Below are 20,471 nucleotides of genomic sequence, written 5' to 3' on the forward strand. Positions count from 1 at the left end.
TATTAATAAAGGTAATATAAACAACAAAAATGTAAAGCTCTGTCTACACTATTAAACTTTATATGACAAAAAAATGTGATGGAAATGATGATGTAATATCACTACCATATTTGGGCACAGTATAGACAGAGCTTTACAACGGTTCAAGTTGACGACATGATAAATGATAATAACTATTAGGCTATAATTATAAATCATCTTCACTGAATGTTTAGGCAAATTCATTTGTGCGAATCGAACGACACAAAAAAGTAAAAAAAACAATGAAAATTCGCTCGAATATATAGTTAGTTTATTTCACGTCTGTCATCAAACAAATATAAATAAGAGCATATCAATTAAAAAAATAAATAATGGAATACAAAGTTGAGTTGCGTTGTTGCGCAATCGCTCACATTTTGGGCTTTACAATATACTACATGTATTGATTATAGGCTTATGCAGCACTTGTTTTCTAACTTTACCTGTCAATGTTTGAATAAGAAACAGATGGTGTCGTAATAATCGTATGTTTTATTCAGACCAGATTCACTCTTTCTTATGTCTAAATATTTCAAAATAGTCTAGTTTCGCAATAAACAAATTATGCAACACTATTGTTTATCAGATATAACGGAATGATAAAAAGACACCGCAAACCGAAATAAATGTGAATAAAAGAAAATCAATAACCAATATCTGTTTGCCAATCTGAAATTGCAGTTTTTTCTTTAGCTTTTCTCTTTGGCTTATTTGAGATTCCACACATAAACAAAGACTTAACCAGGTTTTTTGTCTTGATATTTTTTGTTCCTTATTTTATGTGGAACAATAAAAATGAATGAAAAGAATATAGTTTGACTCTTGTGGGCGTGGTCATTTCATTTTCACTGATATCACTTCAATTTGTGTCGTTTTTATATCATCCATCTTAAATTCCTCATCAAATTGCGTTTTTGTTTTGGTTCTTATCTGTGTCTGTTCTTCATGTATGGTATAAATAAATCAAATAATGTTTGTATTGATACATTTTACTCGCGTAAAGTATTGCTTTTCATATAGTATTATAATATTCGTGTTATTGTTAACATTCTATCCGTCCCCACTTTGCTGCAATGATCTATGCCAGACTATAATGTGATGTCATGTGATTATTACGTCACAGAGTAATTCCTCCATGAGTACATCAAGTTGCATCATAACTTCTAGTTCCTATTTCCATTAGGTGTTGGACGTATCGCATATCACACCCTGTATAATGCCATTTACACCCTCGCTTCCTGGTCCCATGATGAAGAATCTAAATCGTTTGTAGGCCCTATTCCGAAGAAAACGCCTAATATAGTTAAAATTAGATACTCTGGTAACAGCTTAATCATAGTTTAAGGAACTAAAAATGATTGTTTAAGAATGTTCCCAGCGGCAGTTGCATTCATCATGTGTTCCAACAAAGTTATTAATAATAATAGTAAGCCTACATTAAATCCATGTATGGAGGAGGAAATCCTTGGTCAACCCCTTAATTCGCAACGCCCATCCCGATACGATACAGTATTAAGTTGGAATAACGTGGGTGTTGTATAGTAAAGTGATATCAATATAATTGTTTTATTATTGATTTTTTTTCTTCATAAAAGTATTAATGGGTTTTTAAGTCATATTAGAGACCGTATAAATCCACTAACCCCACCCCATTCCCTTTTATATATTCTTCTTGCCTGAAAAACCCTAGGATACTTACTTATTTTGTACTATTAGCGACCAGGTACTGTTTTTTCCTTTCTTTTTTTCTTTTTCTCATCTTTTGGGTGTTAGTTTCGATGATTGAACTATTGATTAGTTAGTTGATCGATTGTTGTTTATTGAGTTGATATCGATTTAGTCTGTTGTAGTCGTTCTGCATGGTAGTTGATATCGATTTAGTCTGTTGTAGTCGTTCTGCATGGTAGTTGATATCGATATAGTCTGTTGTAGTCGTTCTGCATGGTAGTTGATATCGATATAGTCTGTTGTAGTCGTTCTGCATGGTAGTTGATATCGATTTAGTCTGTTGTAGTCGTTCTGCATGGTAGTTGATATCGATATAGTCTGTTGTAGTCGTTCTGCATGGTAGTTGATATCGATATAGTCTGTTGTAGTCGTTCTGCATGGTAGTTGATATCGATTTAGTCTGTTGTAGTCGTTCTGCATGGTAGTTGATATCGATATAGTCTGTTGTAGTCGTTCTGCATGGTAGTTGATATCGATATAGTCTGTTGTAGTCGTTCTGCATGGTAGTTGATATCGATATAGTCTGTTGTAGTCGTTCTGCATGGTAGTTGATATCGATATAGTCTGTTGTAGTCGTTCTGCATGGTAGTTGATATCGATTTAGTCTGTTGTAGTCGTTCTGCATGGTAGTTGATATCGATATAGTCTGTTGTAGTCGTTCTGCATGGTAGTTGATATCGATTTAGTCTGTTGTAGTCGTTCTGCATGGTAGTTGATATCGATTTAGTCTGTTGTAGTCGTTCTGCATGGTAGTTGATATCGATTTAGTCTGTTGTAGTCGTTCTGCATGGTAGTTGATATCGATATAGTCTGTTGTAGTCGTTCTGCATGGTAGTTGATATCGATATAGTCTGTTGTAGTCGTTCTGCATGGTAGTTGATATCGATATAGTCTGTTGTAGTCGTTCTGCATGGTAGTTGATATCGATTTAGTCTGTTGTAGTCGTTCTGCATGGTAGTTGATATCGATATAGTCTGTTGTAGTCGTTCTGCATGGTAGTTGATATCGATTTAGTCTGTTGTAGTCGTTCTGCATGGTAGTTGATATCGATTTAGTCTGTTGTAGTCGTTCTGCATGGTAGTTGATATCGATATAGTCTGTTGTAGTCGTTCTGCATGGTAGTTGATATCGATAGTCTGTTGTAGTCGTTCTGCATGGTAGTTGATATCGATATAGTCTGTTGTAGTCGTTCTGCATGGTAGTTGACAAACCATTAACAATTCAAAAGAAAACATGAAATTTGTTTATATATATCTTTTATTCATTTTCACTGAATGGTACTGCAATTATAACATGTAACATAATAGTTTTTTATGACAAATTTCAGATTGTGTCATTTTCTTTCTGTTGCCTATTTATGGATATTTAATATTTTTTTCCTCGTTGAAGGTGTATCTAAATCCTCCATTTTGGTTGAATGACATTTTGTATATTTTTCTATAACAATTAAGAGAAGCTCTGAAATGTATTAATTTCCTTAAAAGTGTTGCTACTACAGTATTAACATTTTGAAAATGAACAAATTATTTTAATTTTTTTTTTCAAATTTAATTTTCTTTACGAAGTGAACAATACATTACATTTAGTTTATTACTGCCTTAAAATATCAAAATTACAATATATACAAATTTATTCCTTATATTACAATTAAAATACTGCACACATTATATGTATACTACACCTATTTTACAAAACTTATTTTACAAATTGTATAAAAAACATTATACTATCTTTATAAACATGTATTGTACACGTCCGCCTTCAATTAAGGACCGTATTGGACTTTCGTGTCGATTTTTAGCAACTCATTTTTAGCAACTCATTTTAGCAACTCATTTTTAGCAACTCATTTTTCCAAAAATTAGTTGGGCATGCCTTATTTCATGACGTCATATACATCGAAATTAAGATTTGTCTCTAGGCGCGATAAAAGAGACTGGTGAGGTCCTTATTTGGAGGCAGACCTGTACTTTAAAAAGACTATGTTAATGCCCAAATTCTTACTTTAGATCAGTACTTTATAACTTAATAGACCATTTTTATTTTGGTCATACCTGAATTACATTACACTTAAATCTTATACTTAAGACGACCCTAATACCTACTCAAAGGGTCTAGATATACTTTTATACACCATTTAAACCAAAGATAATTAAGTACACATTGTAATTGTTCTCATTAACTATTTGGTCTTATCTAATTTTATTCTACGATAATAGTTATTTATGGATTTGTGTCTCTACCCTAAGTAAGCACTTTATTTTTTGTAATCAGTAGTGTAAGTATCTGATAATGTGCATATAAAAGATGTATCACCGGGGCACTAGACCCTGCTGATAGTAGATATTTTCAAGCGATGCGATCTAGAGATTGGGTTGAGCGAGAGAATCCCTTCTTGTTTAACGACGTCGAAGAGCCGTAACTTGGTCGTGGCGAATGACTCTCCGGTCGTAGGTAATATACTTTCTTATTATTCAGTGACGCTAATGAATTACTTTTGTAAGCTAAATTACTCTGGGAAGGAGAACCTCTCCTGTTAGATATTGTAGACTTTGGAGAATCTCGTGAAAGATTATCAATTGAGATGCTCTTTGTATGTTTATGACTTTTAAATCCACAAGTGCGTTTTACCTTACGGTAGCAACATACACAGATACAGAGGCATAGTAAATTTAGAAAACCAATTCCTCCACACAGTATAGCAATGTAAATTACACTTAGGCTTGTTATGCAGCATGTACTTTCATTGCAGCAAGGGTCTGTGCATTTTTCGGACGTAACTGCGCACTGTGTGTTTATCGTTGGACAGCAGTCAATTGGACAGTTGTCCACTGTTTCTCCGGTGTCCTTAACACAGAATCCATCACCGCAGAAGTTGGTTTCTTGAGGTACACTATGAGAAAAATATATACGATTTGCAAATACTATTTTACATTAACACATTGTAGGCATATGTTGCAAGTATTGTACAGTTATGTTAGTCACGCCTTTTTCATGTGTTTGAAACAATTATTGTCAATTGTAGTTGCTTACAATTAACATGAGAATTTAACTGTGCTTTTTCAATTTATCATCTGTCCTAAACTTATAATACTAGACAATTAACTTACTTATTGATTGCAAATAGAGTTGATTATCAAAGCATATTACACTAACTAACAATAGAAAATTACATATGATGGTAGGTCATTTATGTTATGTTATTTATGTATTGAGTTTAGAGTTTTCCTTTCCTTAAACTGCAACAAAATTATTATTTACCTTTTTGATTCATCTAGATAAGCTACTTCTTGTGCTGCGCATGCTCCCTTGAAGCATTCGGACCATATCCAACATCTCTCATTGTCGTCATTTATTCCTGTTAGTATCCAACGAGCAGTACACCTATAGAATCCAAATATATTAACTTAAAAATACACTTCCATAAAAATGTGATTACATGTTTAATTCGCATTAACGTATAAATGGTCTCTCACAACAGAAAGGATGTCCCCTGACCACAACACACTTGTACTTGTAACCCAGTGAAAGTACACGGATAGAACAATATCCTAATAGAACAAGTATTTTAAACTAGCTGCGTCATGTTAGGTTCCATTTGTTTATACCTTAAGTTCATGAAGTCAACAAACGGTGCAGCAAAACAAAGCTACGAATCGCAATTGTGCCCAAACCTGCCTTGATACGGTAAATGTACCGTGTAGGCCTGCAGGAATCATGTGAATTTTGTGTTTTGTCGAGGGTTTTTGTGCTTTGTATTTTCGTCTCACAGAAACGTATATTGTATGCATATATGGAAATGATGATTTCACTAAATTGAATTATGAGAAAGCTTGTATCAGGAAAATAATGTATGGAGTAAATGTATTTCTAGCAGTAGCCCGTGCTAATTCTATTCCATCTCAACCTCAAACATCAAGGGTTAGGGTTGGTTGGAGCATTATGTTGGTGGGGCTTGGTATAAAATATAAAAGTAAAATAATCGTCTACTTACTTGGCAGTAGCCCATTTCTTGCCGTTACATTTTCCACAATTGAATTCAGAAGTTATATTCTTTGTGTAAATTGTTTCTCCATACGGGGAACAATCATAATGTGAAGAACCAACATTCTATACAAACAGAGATAAAAGTTAGCTTAAATTTAAATAAAGAAGGTAGATGAAAAAACGAAATGTTCCAAATTCAATTTCACTCCTAAATTAACTTAAGTGTAAAGGTAACGTCTAAACTTTGAATAAATAATAAATATCTAGACTGTAGATTATAATATGTTGATTATATTTAAATTTTAAAATGCACACAATTAAAACATTTAAATGAAGGAAAAAAATATTAATGCCTAAAGTTGTACAGTAATAAATTATAAATAAATCTATCTTGAACATTTGGGGATCGCACTGTAAACACTGGAGGAAAAAATCATCAGAAGAGAGAACTTGTTGACACTTTTCCTTGACTTATCAGTCCTGAGTCCCTGAAGTACCAATTTTGTACAGATTATTTGTGGGGAAAATAAATTGTTATATGCATAATTGCACCGGGGATGTAGATGGGAAGGAGAGGTGTCTGTTACAAACGCCAACAATTAATATTATAAAAAAGTTGTAAAGCTTACATTGGTACAGTTTGTGTCCTTCTTGCAGCAGGTGTAATATCTCTTACTCGTTGCATTTAAGTCAAAATTGTAACATTCTTCGTTTGGAATATCTACTTGTCTTTTCACTTTTGATATATCATTAATCCCAACATACTTCGCGTCTGTATACATTAGCATAACGCATAACAAAGCAAGATACATTTTAAACATTTTGTAATGGATACGAAATAAAAATTATCAAATATTTTTCACAATAAAACAATGTGTTTTCTGGAAGTGACTGATATTGATCTAGTTTGTCCCTTTAAATACCTTGGAAAGCGTCATAAAACTCACGCTAGCCATCTTCCGGATCGGAAACAATTACTTTGCGTATATATACGGTCTTACCGGAAATCTTCTGTCAAACCATTTTAATAGGTCAATCGTATGTTTAAGGTGTTGTTCAGTATTTTTTTTTTAAATCAAATTATTTATTGTGTCAGTACTGTCAAGTGTAATTTTTCTGTGTTTTTTTTGTCGGAATTATTTTTTATTTAAAATGCTTATAGGCCTACGGTATGCTAACTAAAACAATCTAGTAATCTATGGACCTTAAATATATTTCAGATGTTAAAGCACGTGAAATTGTTATTATTTGGCTGTTTTAATTTGTGTTGAAATGTAGTCCAACCGGAGCAGTGTCATTTGTAGACCGTATATTGACCCTTTCCCTTCCTCCTTCTATCTACAAGATCTCCTGCGCGCTTAAATAGTTTGAGGATTTGTGTGAATGTACACATCTCGCAGCACTCTTTGGCAATTTGCAATCTCTAGTTATGTTTAGGTCCATTATTTCAGTCATGACTATCTATGGTTTTGCTGTCATTGTTGTCATTGTTATTATTATTAAATTATGTCAGTTTGTAAACCACATATTTAACTTGGAATTGCATCAGAAATCCCTTATGTACATCCTATTAGAATAGTTCGTTTATATTCCAGCGGTCGATACGTGTCCTGTCAATACAAGTTCCGGATTAAACAATGTCACATTCAACAATGTCACAGTTATCTGGTGTCATTACAAATTACACCTTAATAGTATTACTAAATAAATGTTTTCTTTACTTAAGTTATACAGACATTGCAATTAAATTGGATAAGTTACTATTATATTTACTGCGCCAATTCCAAATTTAACAGACGAAGAGTCCCCACATAATATATTTCTCATATTGTTTGGCTTTCCTCCAATATCCCTTGAATTTACCATATGAGGTGATGTTTTTGTTTATAATACAGATGTATCTGTATTTCCTTTTCAATTGTTTTACATATTGTTGTATAATGCAACATATACATTATAAAGCTCTCATTTTAATTTAATTTATTCTTTAAAATATAATTTTTTTATTTTCATTTTTATCCCCACCACCATAATAACATTTTTTACAATTTTGTTAAACATTTTGTTTATTTTTCATTTTCTTTAAAGATATTGCCCCTAAAAAAAGTTATAGTTATTCACGTTGACCAAGGATCAAATAAAAAGTTATTTACCTGAAAAAATGTAATTTAAAGCAAAAAATACTTCAAAAAAATTGACCGTTTCTTTTGTCTTTTTATAGGCCTAAGTGAAATAATTATTTTTGGGGTTTTTTTTTACAGAAGTGAATAACTTTGTTTAAACTGCAGAATGTCCTATTTAAATCTGATTTTATTAATCTTCATTGTTCATGTTTTTGGGGGACAATACATCTTTAAAATATTGTGTCTAATCTTTGTTAGAAGTTTCAGTAAATCCACAATGCACATAAATCAAAGGAAACTTATTTTTTGTCAACTTGTTGACCGGTACGGTATGAGTGAAATTACAATGTAGTTTCACTCATCCCTGATACAACAACTTTATATAGGTATTGGATTATGAATGCGGATTAATCGTAATAACGATAAACTTTTAAAACATTCTCCTATAACAAGCACGTTTAAGTACAACATATATTATTAATTAATTATTGAAATTATATTATTGAAAACAGCAAAAGGCCAACTAATCCTGTTATTTCTTCAGAATTTTGGAGATAATAAAGTTTTCCTTATACCAGAGAAAATGAACTGCGGGAATTTCTTATCTCCTGACCATAAACTGTCCCCCTCTAACGTATTGCCAAATTATTGTTGTCACAATTATGATTCGATATCATTTTATTTACGTTGGTATGGTAACCGTGTGTTAGTTCAAAATTATCTAATTTCTTGGGTTAGAAGGAGGAGGCTGTACATATTCAATTTGAACAGATTCTGTTTTGGCGGCGTAAGCTTTTGCCTTTCTTGATCGCTTTCTTCTTTTGATGTTGTTTTTACAATTTCCGTAAATACACCAGCAACATATACAGCACAATAGGTTTACAAAAAGTATAGCTCCAGCTATAATAATCAAAAACCACTTCCACCAGCCTTCCCCAAAATCCCCAAGGCTGCCTGGAACCAGATCACAACAATGTTTTTCTGAGCAACAAATATCAGGACATGTATTATTGGTAGCAGCACATTTTTTAGGGTTTTCAGCGGCACAACAATCGAGCGGACACGTTATTTTCGTTTCATTCTTAATTGGTTCGCAAAGCCCATCACCACAAAAACTTAGGTCTACCTGAACCCTATAGAACAAAACGTTTGTTAGAATTAGAAAAGTAATCACTAATTCATTAAGATAGCCTTTATAAGTATATTAAATAATATTAATAATAGAATAATATATTATATAAACTCTTTTGGTAATATATAGTGCTAATTTGTTTTTAATTATAAAATTGAAATAGGAATGTAGCATTTTTATTATATACATAAATACAAAATTAAATCAGTAAATAAATAACTTTTTCATTTTGTGTCTGAAAATTAACTTTATAATAAATATAAGGATGTGTAGTTTTAGCTACATGATCTTTTCCCGAGTCACCGTTCAGAATATTATACATAATATTTATAACAATGATTATTCTTTGCGTTAGGATAAATACACGTTTTTGTAATTCTGGACCAAAATGACCGTATATAATATATAATATTAACATTTTTATAGCGCGCATTTCTATGACATTTATTACAATCAATTACAGTACTATCAATACTTGTTTGAAATAATGTGTTTAACTGCTTTAAACTGAATATGGTCATTCAATACCACTTAATGCTATTGTATTAAACGTATACAAAATATTGTGGTATAAAGATATACTGTTGTAAAATTAACATATTAAGATGTGGATATAATTGATTTAATACATGATGAATGCTATCTTACTCATTTCCAATCTGTAATTGATCTTCCTGAGCCTGACACGCTCTTTTAAAGCAGTCAGACATCGCCCAGCAGTTGAAAGAACCATGTTTGCCAAGCCAAAACCAACGAGATCCACACCTGATTAAATTATGGAAGAATTTCATAATATACTTATAGTCCTCTGTAAAACAAGTATTGACTTAATTAATGATAATATATAGTTGGAAAAGAGACATTTTTAAGTAAATGCGAGTACAAGAAAAACAAATTGATACATGTGAGCCCGATAAACAAACACAGAAAATAGGAAATACATCGATATTGGTTATAAAATAGATAATAGATACAATTTAATATGAATGGCAAGATGATTGCGAGGGCGCCCCGCAATCATTTTATATTTGCTGTGTCCCACCTTGAGTTCAAAATCGTAACTATAATATCAACAGAACATTTGATTGCATTGTAAAGCTCTGTCTACACTATCAAACTTTATGTGACAAAAAAATGTGATGTGCCCATATATGGACATGATGATGTCATATCAATACCATTATTTGGACATATCACTATATTTGGGCACATTACATTTTTTTTTTCAAACTATTTTGATAGTGTAGACAGAGCTTTATAGCGTTTATAAAAGAAAATTAAATAGCAATATAGGTGGTGTTTCCACGAAAGATATAAAGGGAAATATTAACAGAACACACACACTGCATACGGTTCCTTTTCTGACTTTATAATAACGATATTACCAGTAATAATGATTTCTATCCTGACATAAATTTAATTTATAACTTAAACTGAAATATACCTTGACGTTTTGGTTCTGGCAGAAATGTGTAGATTTTAAGATATTATTTCTTCAGATCGCTTTCGCAACTCAACATTTATTTGATGTTTTATTTATTTATTATTTTGGAGATGGCAGCTAGTATTAAATGAAACTAATTCTGGATGATCAAATACTAAATACTATTTTACTAATTTTTTTCAACCACATAATTTCAGTTAAGTTTAGCTGATATACTTACTTGTCTTTAGCCCAAGTTTGACCAGCGCAGCCAGCACAATCAAAATATTCGGTTTTATGTATTTTCATGTATGTAGATTTTTGTGGTTTACAATCAAAAACATGGTTTTTCTCATTAAAACTCTGTAAAATATAATAAAGTAATTATGAATTTAGTAACTTGTACAGCAAAACTAAATGACCAACTAATTGGAAAACCAAATATATCACAGCATATTCAGACAACACTTCCGAGAGATCGGACTTTCAATCGCCCACACAACTCGAGCGGATTGTAAAAATACTTAAAAGAAGTATATTCATTTTATTTTGTAAGCGCCCTCAGTTTCTTGTGTTCTTTGAATAATTCTGAAACAGGAAAACTTAACGCCTTGGCTATATTCCTCAGCTAATTACGTACAATTTTGACCATCTTTAGGACATATAAAAGATTTAAAATTATTTAAACAGTAAAGTTGTTTTTTTTAGATTTTAGAAAACTTAAATATTAACCAAGACCAAATCTCTATATCATAAATATATTCACATGAACGTAAAACAGAGTGGAAAATGCTTTTTAAAAATTTGATTTAATAGTAGGTCGAAACTGCTTATGATAATAATAGAACAATAATGTGTACAAACCGTAGAACAGGCAGCTGGTTTGTTTACCGTTGCTGGTGTAGAATCAGTTTTACAACACGAATGATAATTCCTAAATGATATTCCCATTCGAATTTCGAAATTGTAACATTCCAAGTTCGGTTCAATCGTTGTTTCGGCAATGGCTGTCGTTTCTATAGCTTGTCGAACTTGTCTTGAACTAATTTCTTTACTAAGAGAAACGTCCAGTAATAAACACAAAGTAATACTAACAGCATTTGCTAAACATTTTCTTAAAGCAGTCATGTTGACCAATATCTTCCAGATTGTTTATAAAGCTAACCTATTCTTGATTTAAACTTTTCGGAAAGAAAGTTATCAAAGAAAGTAAAACTGATATAAATTCCAATTAAATGGCCGCGTAGTTATAAGAAAAGTTCCTCCCTTATTTCAGTAATTTAATCATGCTATGGGCCAATGCCATCAGTACTACAGAATACGCACTTCCCCCTTCTCTTTACGATGAGTCAACAGACTGAATCTAGTTTATTTCGATTCATCACCACATCTCAAGCTCTGTCTACACTATTAAAAAAAATGTGATGTGCCCATATATGGACACGATGACATCATATCACTACCATATCTGAGCATGTTTTGCCTCATCACAAATCAATTTTGTTAATATTTTGGTACTATATGATATATAGAGCAATTCTGTCGCATAACAATTGAATTTTAAAAACCTGATATTTTGACTATTTTCATCACTGTAGGCTACTATAGTACAGGGATTTTTTCAAAAATGGCCAATTTTCGACCCTTTTATTTTTCGACATAACTGGTGTCTATGGTACTATAAAATGATGATAAAGCAATATATGATCATATAGAGCAATTTTATCGCATAATAATTGAATTGTAAAAACCTGATGTTTTGGCCATTTTTCGAAAAAATCCCTGTACTAAGGGTACTATAGTACATGGATTTTTTCGAAAATGGCCAATTTTCGACCCTTTTATTTTTCGACAAAACTGATGTCTATAGTACTATAAAATGATGATAAAGCAATACATGATCATATAGAGCAATTTTATCGCAAAATAATTGAAATTTAAAAACCTGATATTTTGACCATTTTCGAAAAAATCACTGTACTATAGTACAGGGATTTTTTCAAAAATGGCCAATTATCGACCCTTTTATTTTTCGACAAAACTGATGTCTATAGTACTATAAAATGATGATAAAGCAAAATATGATCATATAGAGCAATTTTATCGCATAATAATTGAATTTTAAAAACCTGATATTTTGACCATTTTTCGAAAAAATCCCTGTACTATAGTACAGGGATTTTTTCAAAAATGGCCAATTTTCGACCCTTTTATTTTTCGACAAAACTGATGTCTATAGTACTATAAAATGATGATAAAGCAATATATGATCATATAGAGCAATTTTATCGCATAATAATTGAATTTTAAAAACCTGATATTTTGACTATTTTCGAAAAAATCACTGTACTATAGTACAGGGATTTTTTCAAAAATGGCCAATTTTCGACTCTTTTATTTTTCGACAAAACTGATGTCTATAGTACTATAAAATGATGATAAAGCAATATATGATCATATAAAGCAATTTTATCGCATAATAATTGAATTGTAAAAACCTGATGTTTTGGCTATTTTTCGAAAAAATCCCTGTACTAAGGGTACTATAGTACATGGATTTTTTCGAAAATGGCCAATTTTCGACCCTTTTATTTTTCGACAAAACTGATGTCTATAGTACTATAGAATGATGATAAAGCAATATATGATCATATAGAGCAATTTTATCGCAAAATAATTGAAATTTAAAAACCCGATATTTTGGCCATTTTTCTAAAAAATCACTGTACTATAGTACAGGGATTTTCGAAAAAATGGCCAATTATCGTACCTTTTATTTTTCGACAAAACTGATGTCTATAGTACTATAAAATGATGATAAAGCAAAATATGATCATATAGAGAAATTCTATCGCATAACAATTGAATTTTAAAAACCCGATATTTTGGCCATTTTTGAAAAAATCCTTGTACTAGTACATGGATTTTTTTCAAAAATGGCAAATTTTCGACCATTTTATTTTTCGACATAACTGGTGTCTATGGTACTATAAGATGATGATAAAGCAATATATGGTCATATAGAGCAATTTTATCGCATAATAATTGAATTTTAAAAACCCGATATTTTGGCCAGGAAATGACAAGATTTCGACCAAACTTATTCACTATAAGATGATGGTAACGCTACAGTGTTTTTAGTCTCTACAGCTCACTATGTCGGTCGGTCGGTAAACACTAACTTGAGCACGCGACTGCAGCCATGTATATGGCCTTGTTAAATGTCATACTGTGTTTAAAGCTTTATTCAGGTCCCATGTCATTCTTTTCCAGAAAAAAAAGAAATAACGATGCTTATTATTGCTTTTTTAATGAATAAAAAATTATATATTTCACAAAACGTACATAAAAAGAGCCAATTATAAACAATACCATATATGTATATGTATTGTTACAAAATGTGTATTATAAAACTAATATTCTCCTAAACTGTGAGTGAAAATGAGATTTAAGTAAGATGAATCGGCAGCGGTGTTGTGACCTGAAGTCAATGAACCTTAAATCCAATCACAAACACTGAAAGAAATTACATTGAAATTTCATTATATTGCCAAAAAATAGAAATATAAAAACGTGGAAGACCAACATTATTTCAGAATCTATTTCTGTAGGCCTCTACATTAGTTAAAAATCTTGCTCGATAGATTTTTAGCTATTATTACAAATTCTGTTTTTGCCGAAGATAAAGTATGAATTTTACAACTTGGCTAACAAATTCAGCATATAAACTGCAGTGCAACAACAATACCAACATAAACACCATTGATAAATAAGTCACAATATAAATATTCACCATACAATAAGTACAACATCGACACAATTTTTACATAAATACCACAAACAACAGTCGCTTTTTGATAAAATTGGAATGTACATTTCAATATAATACCCACAAAAATTGCATTAAATGAAATTTTGTTCAATGAAATTATCATTATTATTATGATGTGCGACACATTCTGTACTCAATACAACAACAAACATGGCGTGATTCCACATCAAAACACCAACAGTTTCTTTGATATCAAAAAAATAAGTTGGCTTTTGACATTAATAAGTTTCACATCGTCTAGCCACACTCCAGAGTTTATACACACAACACCGACCGGTGTATTAATGTGTGCACAAACTCAAGACAGTAAGATTGTACTCTTTCTCTTTATAAAGAGCTAATATAAATAGTAGTACAAACTCAAGACAGTAAGATTGTAATCTTTCTCTTTATAAAGAGTTAATATAAATAGTAGTACAAACTCAAGACAGTAAGATTGTACTCTTTCTCTTTATAAAGAGTTAATATAAATAGTAGTACAAATTTACCATCACAAAGGAAGACAAACTTTAAGTACGGTATTCTTTTCAAAATGACAATATTTAAAAAGCCTAAATCTATTTAAAACTTTTTAAATTTTATAAATCTTCGTTTTCAATCAGTGTGTGAATTGACAGCTAACATCATTTCATGCATATACAATGCATATAATTACTATATATAGACATATAATTACTATATTTGGTCATATAATGAGCAAATCTTGGTTATGGTATTATGGGAAAACATGAATATAAATTATGGAATATATTGACTAAATATAGGCACGAGACACATATTTGACGAAACAATTTGCTTAAATTCTTAAAAAGCTACATTTCAAAACAAATTTGTGAAAATGATTGTATTAAACCATTTTCCCGTCAATGTCAACTATATGTTTGCTTAATTTTAAGTATTATAAATAAGCATTTGACCAAGGCTACAAATCAGCCTTGATGTGACCAAGCACAAATTGACAAATTTACTGTATTTACAGTATATAGCATAAATGAAGTATCCAATACCTTAAATGATATTTAACTACAGATCCAAAATAATGACTTTTGTAGTATAAAATATAGACAATACAGGAATATATAAAAGAAATTTGTAAAAAATATATTGTACTTTATAAAGTATACAAAATAAAACTATAATACAAAAGGCATTTATACAAAGTAGTTTCATTGATCTTATAAAAGCACCAAATTAACTATAAATACCTATTACAAATTATATAAAACTATAAATGATAACAAGAAACGGTAGGAACATGATATGGCAAACATTTAAACAATATATAGAAACAACTAAAATAAAATAATAATACTATTTATTATATTTATTTGTTATTATAACCAGGAATCCCAAACACTAGAAGCATATTATTTTTTCAAAATGTATATTGTATTGTTTTATACATATTTAAGCTACTGTACATCACAACATAGGAATTGTTGTTGTTTACACCAGTTCTCCCATCCAAGCCCCAAATATGATTATTAATGTTTTATGTTAGTAGTACAATATGATACAGTTTATTTATTAATAAATTTAATATGAACTCCTTCAATTTCTATTAATTTTAAGTAAAAAATTACAAGAATTTTCTGTGTTTACAACAAATTTATGACTTTTCAATAAAATATATTCAAGAATTCTATGAAAATTATTTTTTTTTGTAAAAATATTTGTTGTGTGTAAACTTTTAAAGTCATGAAAACAAAATATACTGATTTATATTGTAGAAATTATGTAAGAAATGTTTATATCAAAAGTTTTTATTTTGTAAACGGTGGTAAAAATAATATTAAGTTGATTAAAGCGTAAAGATAATTTATAAATTATTAATTTTTTATACCACACTCAAAAGGGTGGTTTTCGTGTATAAAAGTTGGTAAATGGATATTCAACCACCTCAGCTGTGGACTGATTAAAACAAACCAGTTTACACACTGAGGTATGCTGAGGAAGCATCATTCTAGCATGTTTATTATTAGAAATGGTTACCATAGTTTCTGAATAATGCCGACTGGGCATAAGGAAAATAATCAATAGTTATACTTTGCCATATTATTATATAATTATTAAATTCTAATGGAAAGATACAGGCCCTAAACTATTCAGCATAATGCTGAAATAAATATATAATTAATAGATAGGGAGAATATAACCTCACCAACCGTAACACAAATTATATTTTATGTTATATGCAGATACCCAACCAATAGACAACTGATTTGAAAGCACTATTGAATTAATATTGTATGACTGATGTTATAAGCATTGCTCTTCAGACAATAAGAACTCTTTCTTTTTTTGGAAAATAAAAAGTTAGGAAGTTGCACCTCACAAAATATTGAGGGCAATCTTCATTAACACATTTCACTAGATCCTGAAGATTCTACTAAGTTATAAAAGTACAAAAAAAGTTTGAAAAAGAAACCACAAATGTTTGAAAAGTTTACTGTACAAAGTCATTTTTTTTCTTTTTACTTTACACACTCTAAATGTCTTAAAACTACCTGCATGTAAAGTGTTTACACATAATCTTGTCTTGTATTTCATAAAAACCTTCACATTTTGTGTCAGCACATCTTAAATTAAACGTTTGCGTACAGCGCTTCTTCTTGTGGAACATTGTCGTACACTTCAAAGGCAAGTAAGTGCTCAAGTATTGTTTTGTAAACAAACTCATATTGTGACTATACAATAAAGAAACAGATAAATAATTTAGCACAAATAACAATTGTCTAAAAAACAAAGGTATGGAACTGAGGTTTAAGCCCTCTACATGCCCACTGTAGCCTCAGAGTAGGATCACGACTGGGTGTGCTTACTTGTTTTTTGTATAAGGAAAACCAAATTAAAAAACAGTTGAAAACATTTTTGGGTAAACATATTCTTGCTATCGAAGAAATGAAAATTTGATTAAAATTCTTAAACAGGTAAAAACTTGATTTCATGCAATATCATGATTATTTTTTAATGCATCAATCATGTCAATAGCAAATAAGAAAATAGAAGAACTTACCAATGTCTGTACCATCCCTAACCTGTTGTTTCTCAACAACTTAACGCTCTGCAATATATCAACTGTCTGCTCCTCAAGTAATCTACGAAGACTGGACATAGTTGCGCAGAACACTCCAGTACGCCCCAAACCATCTCTGATTAAGTAAAATTGAATAAAAATAAGAATAAAGAACATAACAATTTTAATAAGAGTGGACTTTAATTCTTAAAATCGTATGTGTGAGCACAAAGAACTAAATCACGATCCAAGTATTCTGTCAGTAAACATCTTGGTGTGTGACTGCACATGCAACAAACATTACAGTGGTAGTAACTGCATACTCTCTGTGCCTTTAGAATTGGAAGTACCAATTAATGGTCGTTTCATTCATTTACTCTTTAATTATAGAGGAAGTCTTTAATTAGAGGTACAGACAACGCAAAAAACTAAAAGAAAATTTTCTTTCATAGTTATCTTTCTTTTTTCTTTTTATACTCATTATTGGAGGTTGTTTAAAGAATAGTATGGTTTTAATTGGATTCCTTCATGTTCCCACACTCTTTACTTACAAGCACATAACAACCATAGTAGGGTCTTCTATTTCTGATTGCCAATTGTTAACTACAGTAACAAGCTGTAGAAAATCTGCTGTTGATTTTGGTGTGAAGCTGTTGGCTGGCCAGCCAAGAAACTCGAAGATCTTCACTTCCAAGGACTTTTTCTTTTTTGCAAACACAAAATAAAATTAGTGAAGAAAAAAAAGGTATTTTTAACATTTACTACAGGTTTAGTGTTCTAATATGAATTAAATGAATGAATACTAATAATAAACAATGTTTTGAATGAAGAAAGATGAAGAAGGTTTTCTACAATAGAACAAGCGATGTGAAAAATAAAACTAAAAGGAACGTTACATTTCTATCATACTAGAGAAATATTTTAGGTTGCCGAGAAAATAATTGTGGAGATAAAATAAAACAGCACATTTTTTTATAAAGAAAATTGTCTCATAACTTGTAAGCATTATTGCTTTTTTTTTTCATTGTTCTTTTCCATACAGTGCAAACAACAAGTTGTGCTCATCAATGTTTTTTTCTAAAATGCTCATTATAAAATACACACTGTAAGTACAGTAGTTGATGGATTGGAAAAGCATAGGCAGCTGTTTTACGCAGACAATGCTCAGTAAAAATAGTCTACTATGAGATCTAGCCTTAAAATAAAATTGTTAATAGATATTAACAAATTAGCACTCATTTTGGCTTAGCTTAAAAACACTTTTCTTGGCAACTTTGTAAAACATTTTCTAAACATGCAGAATAAATGATAAATAAACCAACCACCAGAAATAAAGAAAGGAAACACTAAGGAGGGAAGGAATATGCAGCCATCAAGCTAGACGCTCAGCTTAAGCCACAAGGAAACACAAAAGCTGAAACAAAAACACAAACATATCAATATAAATAATTTAAATATTAGGCCTAACATCAATTTTATTTATGCAAATTTTGAATAAAATGTTGTTTGTTAATGTAAGATTGACACACTTTCTTGTCACTCACAGTTAAAATATTGATACAAATGTTGATAAAAATGTTAATATAAATGTTAATATAAATATGGATATAAATATTGATAAAAATGTTGATATAATATAGATAAAAATGTTGATAAAAATATTGATATAAATATTGATATAAATATTGATATAAATATGGATATAAATATGGATATTAAAGGATATAAATGTTGATATAAATATTGCTATAAATATTGATATAAATGTTGATATAAATGTTGATATAAATATGGATATAAATGTTGATATAAATGTTGATATAAATGTTGCTATAAATGTTGATATAAATGTTGATATCAATGTTGATATAAATGTTGATATAAATGTTGATATAAATATGGATATAAATGTTGCTATAAATGTTGATATAAATGTTGCTATGAATGTTGATATAAATGTTGCTATAAATGTTGATATAAATGTTGCTATGAATGTTGATATAAATGTTGCTATAAATGTTGATATAAATATGGATATAAATGTTGATATAAATATGGATATAAATGTTGATATAAATGTTTTGTAGTTTTCACATTTATAAGTTTCTTCAATAAAGTTTTAATTTTAATATTTCTATGATGCAAATTTATCTGCTTTTAAATTTATTTTGAAATATTTTTAATAAAGAATTATTTCTAAATTAAATAACCTGCTTTTTGACAATGTCTGTGTTTCCGCAACCAATACAAAAATTTACGAACAATTGCAATGCAACAATATGTCCTTCAGGTCAAAGGTTAACAATTATCAAATTTATCAACTAATCTTCCGATTTGAATGAGATAGTTATTATTTTTTTATCTGCCTGTGGAAACCTCGTTTCCACAGGCAGTTTATCAGTTAATTATCAGTACTTTTTATCGATTAATTATTGGTTAATTTTTGGCTGCGGAAATACGGCCAATGACGCACTAGATAAGTTGGTATACAGGTCTGATTGAATGAATGATGGATAGTCATATCTGTATGTATGTTGGTAGATATTAATAATGTTATATGCTTCTATATTTTTCACAACCAAGATTTATACTTATACGGCAAACAATAAAGCATCACAAATGATAAAATACTAAAAATAAACATCATATAAATAAAACATCAGAAATATAGTGCTTAACAAATGCTTAATTTGAGATGGAAGAATGTTAAATGCCACATATCCCACAATTTACAAATGCCTACAGCAAAAATAAAAATACATTAAAACATAGCCATACATTTTACATTTTATTTTTAATAATATTTTTTTTTTTGCATGTAAACAACACAGTAATTGCTATAGCCTACCTTAAAATAAATAATAAAAATGAATACAATAAATTAGAAATACAAATTTGAAGATTTGAAGATTTTGCAGAATGAACAAGATAATGAAAGCATACCTCATCGTTCTTTGTAATATCAAATGAGTGAATGTTAATATGTCTTGATAATTTTTCACTTGTTAATGAAGATACTGTCAGGTACTTGAAACTGAATTGCAGATTCAATTCTGGCCAGAACTCTGCTACAGTCTAAAGAAATATAATAACACAAATTAGTTAGTTACAATACTTATATACAATATTATAATAACAATAAGAATACTTAAATGAATGGAGAGGATAAGGAGAGAAAGGATAAATAACCACAACATTGGGAGAGGCTT

The 20,471-nt window shown here is 30.1% G+C and overlaps 3 protein-coding genes across 4 annotated transcripts in view; all 3 read right to left on the reverse strand.

Annotated features, from left to right (window-relative positions):
* Positions 1-3,577: 3,577 nt before the first annotated feature.
* On the reverse strand, positions 3,578-7,131 carry LOC144844595 (uncharacterized). Of its 2 annotated transcripts, none has more exons than XM_078701572.1 (4): positions 6,366-7,131; positions 5,744-5,859; positions 5,011-5,142; positions 3,578-4,642 (listed from the first exon to the last, which is right to left on the reverse strand). In XM_078701572.1, the coding sequence occupies exons 1-4, from the start codon at positions 6,555-6,557 to the stop codon at positions 4,099-4,101; spliced, it is 984 nt and encodes a 327-aa protein (XP_078557698.1). In that variant the 5' UTR covers positions 6,558-7,131; the 3' UTR covers positions 3,578-4,098. The 2 variants fall into 2 exon arrangements, with proteins under 2 accessions (XP_078557698.1, XP_078557699.1); XM_078701573.1 differs by having other exon boundaries at positions 5,011-5,133; positions 6,366-7,130.
* A 108-nt stretch (positions 7,132-7,239) lies between these two features.
* On the reverse strand, positions 7,240-11,669 carry LOC144844596 (uncharacterized). The gene is made up of 4 exons (XM_078701574.1): positions 11,279-11,669; positions 10,656-10,777; positions 9,640-9,756; positions 7,240-8,992 (listed from the first exon to the last, which is right to left on the reverse strand). The coding sequence occupies exons 1-4, from the start codon at positions 11,540-11,542 to the stop codon at positions 8,581-8,583; spliced, it is 915 nt and encodes a 304-aa protein (XP_078557700.1). The 5' UTR covers positions 11,543-11,669; the 3' UTR covers positions 7,240-8,580.
* Positions 11,670-13,707: 2,038 nt separating this feature from the next.
* The window catches only part of LOC144845833 (uncharacterized), a 126,864-nt gene continuing 120,100 nt past the window's right edge, over positions 13,708-20,471 (reverse strand). The window contains exons 30-33 of the mRNA XM_078703281.1: positions 20,206-20,337; positions 17,814-17,965; positions 17,263-17,398; positions 13,708-16,933 (exon numbers count right to left, since the gene is read on the reverse strand). Coding sequence (XP_078559407.1) covers positions 16,832-16,933; positions 17,263-17,398; positions 17,814-17,965; positions 20,206-20,337 — 522 coding nt within the window. The 3' untranslated portion in view covers positions 13,708-16,831. The remainder of the gene's footprint in view (positions 16,934-17,262; positions 17,399-17,813; positions 17,966-20,205; positions 20,338-20,471) is intronic.

Source organism: Antedon bifida, chromosome 6, assembly GCF_963402885.1.
Source record: "Antedon bifida chromosome 6, ecAntBifi1.1, whole genome shotgun sequence".
NCBI classification, from domain to species: Eukaryota; Metazoa; Echinodermata; class Crinoidea; order Comatulida; family Antedonidae; genus Antedon; species Antedon bifida.

Excerpts from the sequence above, each read along its gene's own strand:
- LOC144844596 (XM_078701574.1), bottom strand. The coding sequence starts at position 11,542 with ATGACTGCTTTAAGAAAATGTTTAGCAAATGCTGTTAGTATTACTTTG. Across the intron at positions 10,778-11,278 it reads AACCAGCTGCCTGTTCTACG|AGTTTTAATGAGAAAAACCA; the intron begins GTTTGTACACAT and ends TATATTTTACAG. Across the intron at positions 8,993-9,639 it reads CAATTACAGATTGGAAATGA|GGTTCAGGTAGACCTAAGTT; the intron begins GTAAGATAGCAT and ends TTTGTTCTATAG.
- LOC144844595 (XM_078701572.1), bottom strand. The coding sequence starts at position 6,557 with ATGTTTAAAATGTATCTTGCTTTGTTATGCGTTATGCTAATGTATACA. Across the intron at positions 5,860-6,365 it reads AGGACACAAACTGTACCAAT|AATGTTGGTTCTTCACATTA; the intron begins GTAAGCTTTACA and ends CTGTTTGTATAG. Across the intron at positions 5,143-5,743 it reads AAGAAATGGGCTACTGCCAA|ATTCTATAGGTGTACTGCTC; the intron begins GTAAGTAGACGA and ends TAATATATTTGG.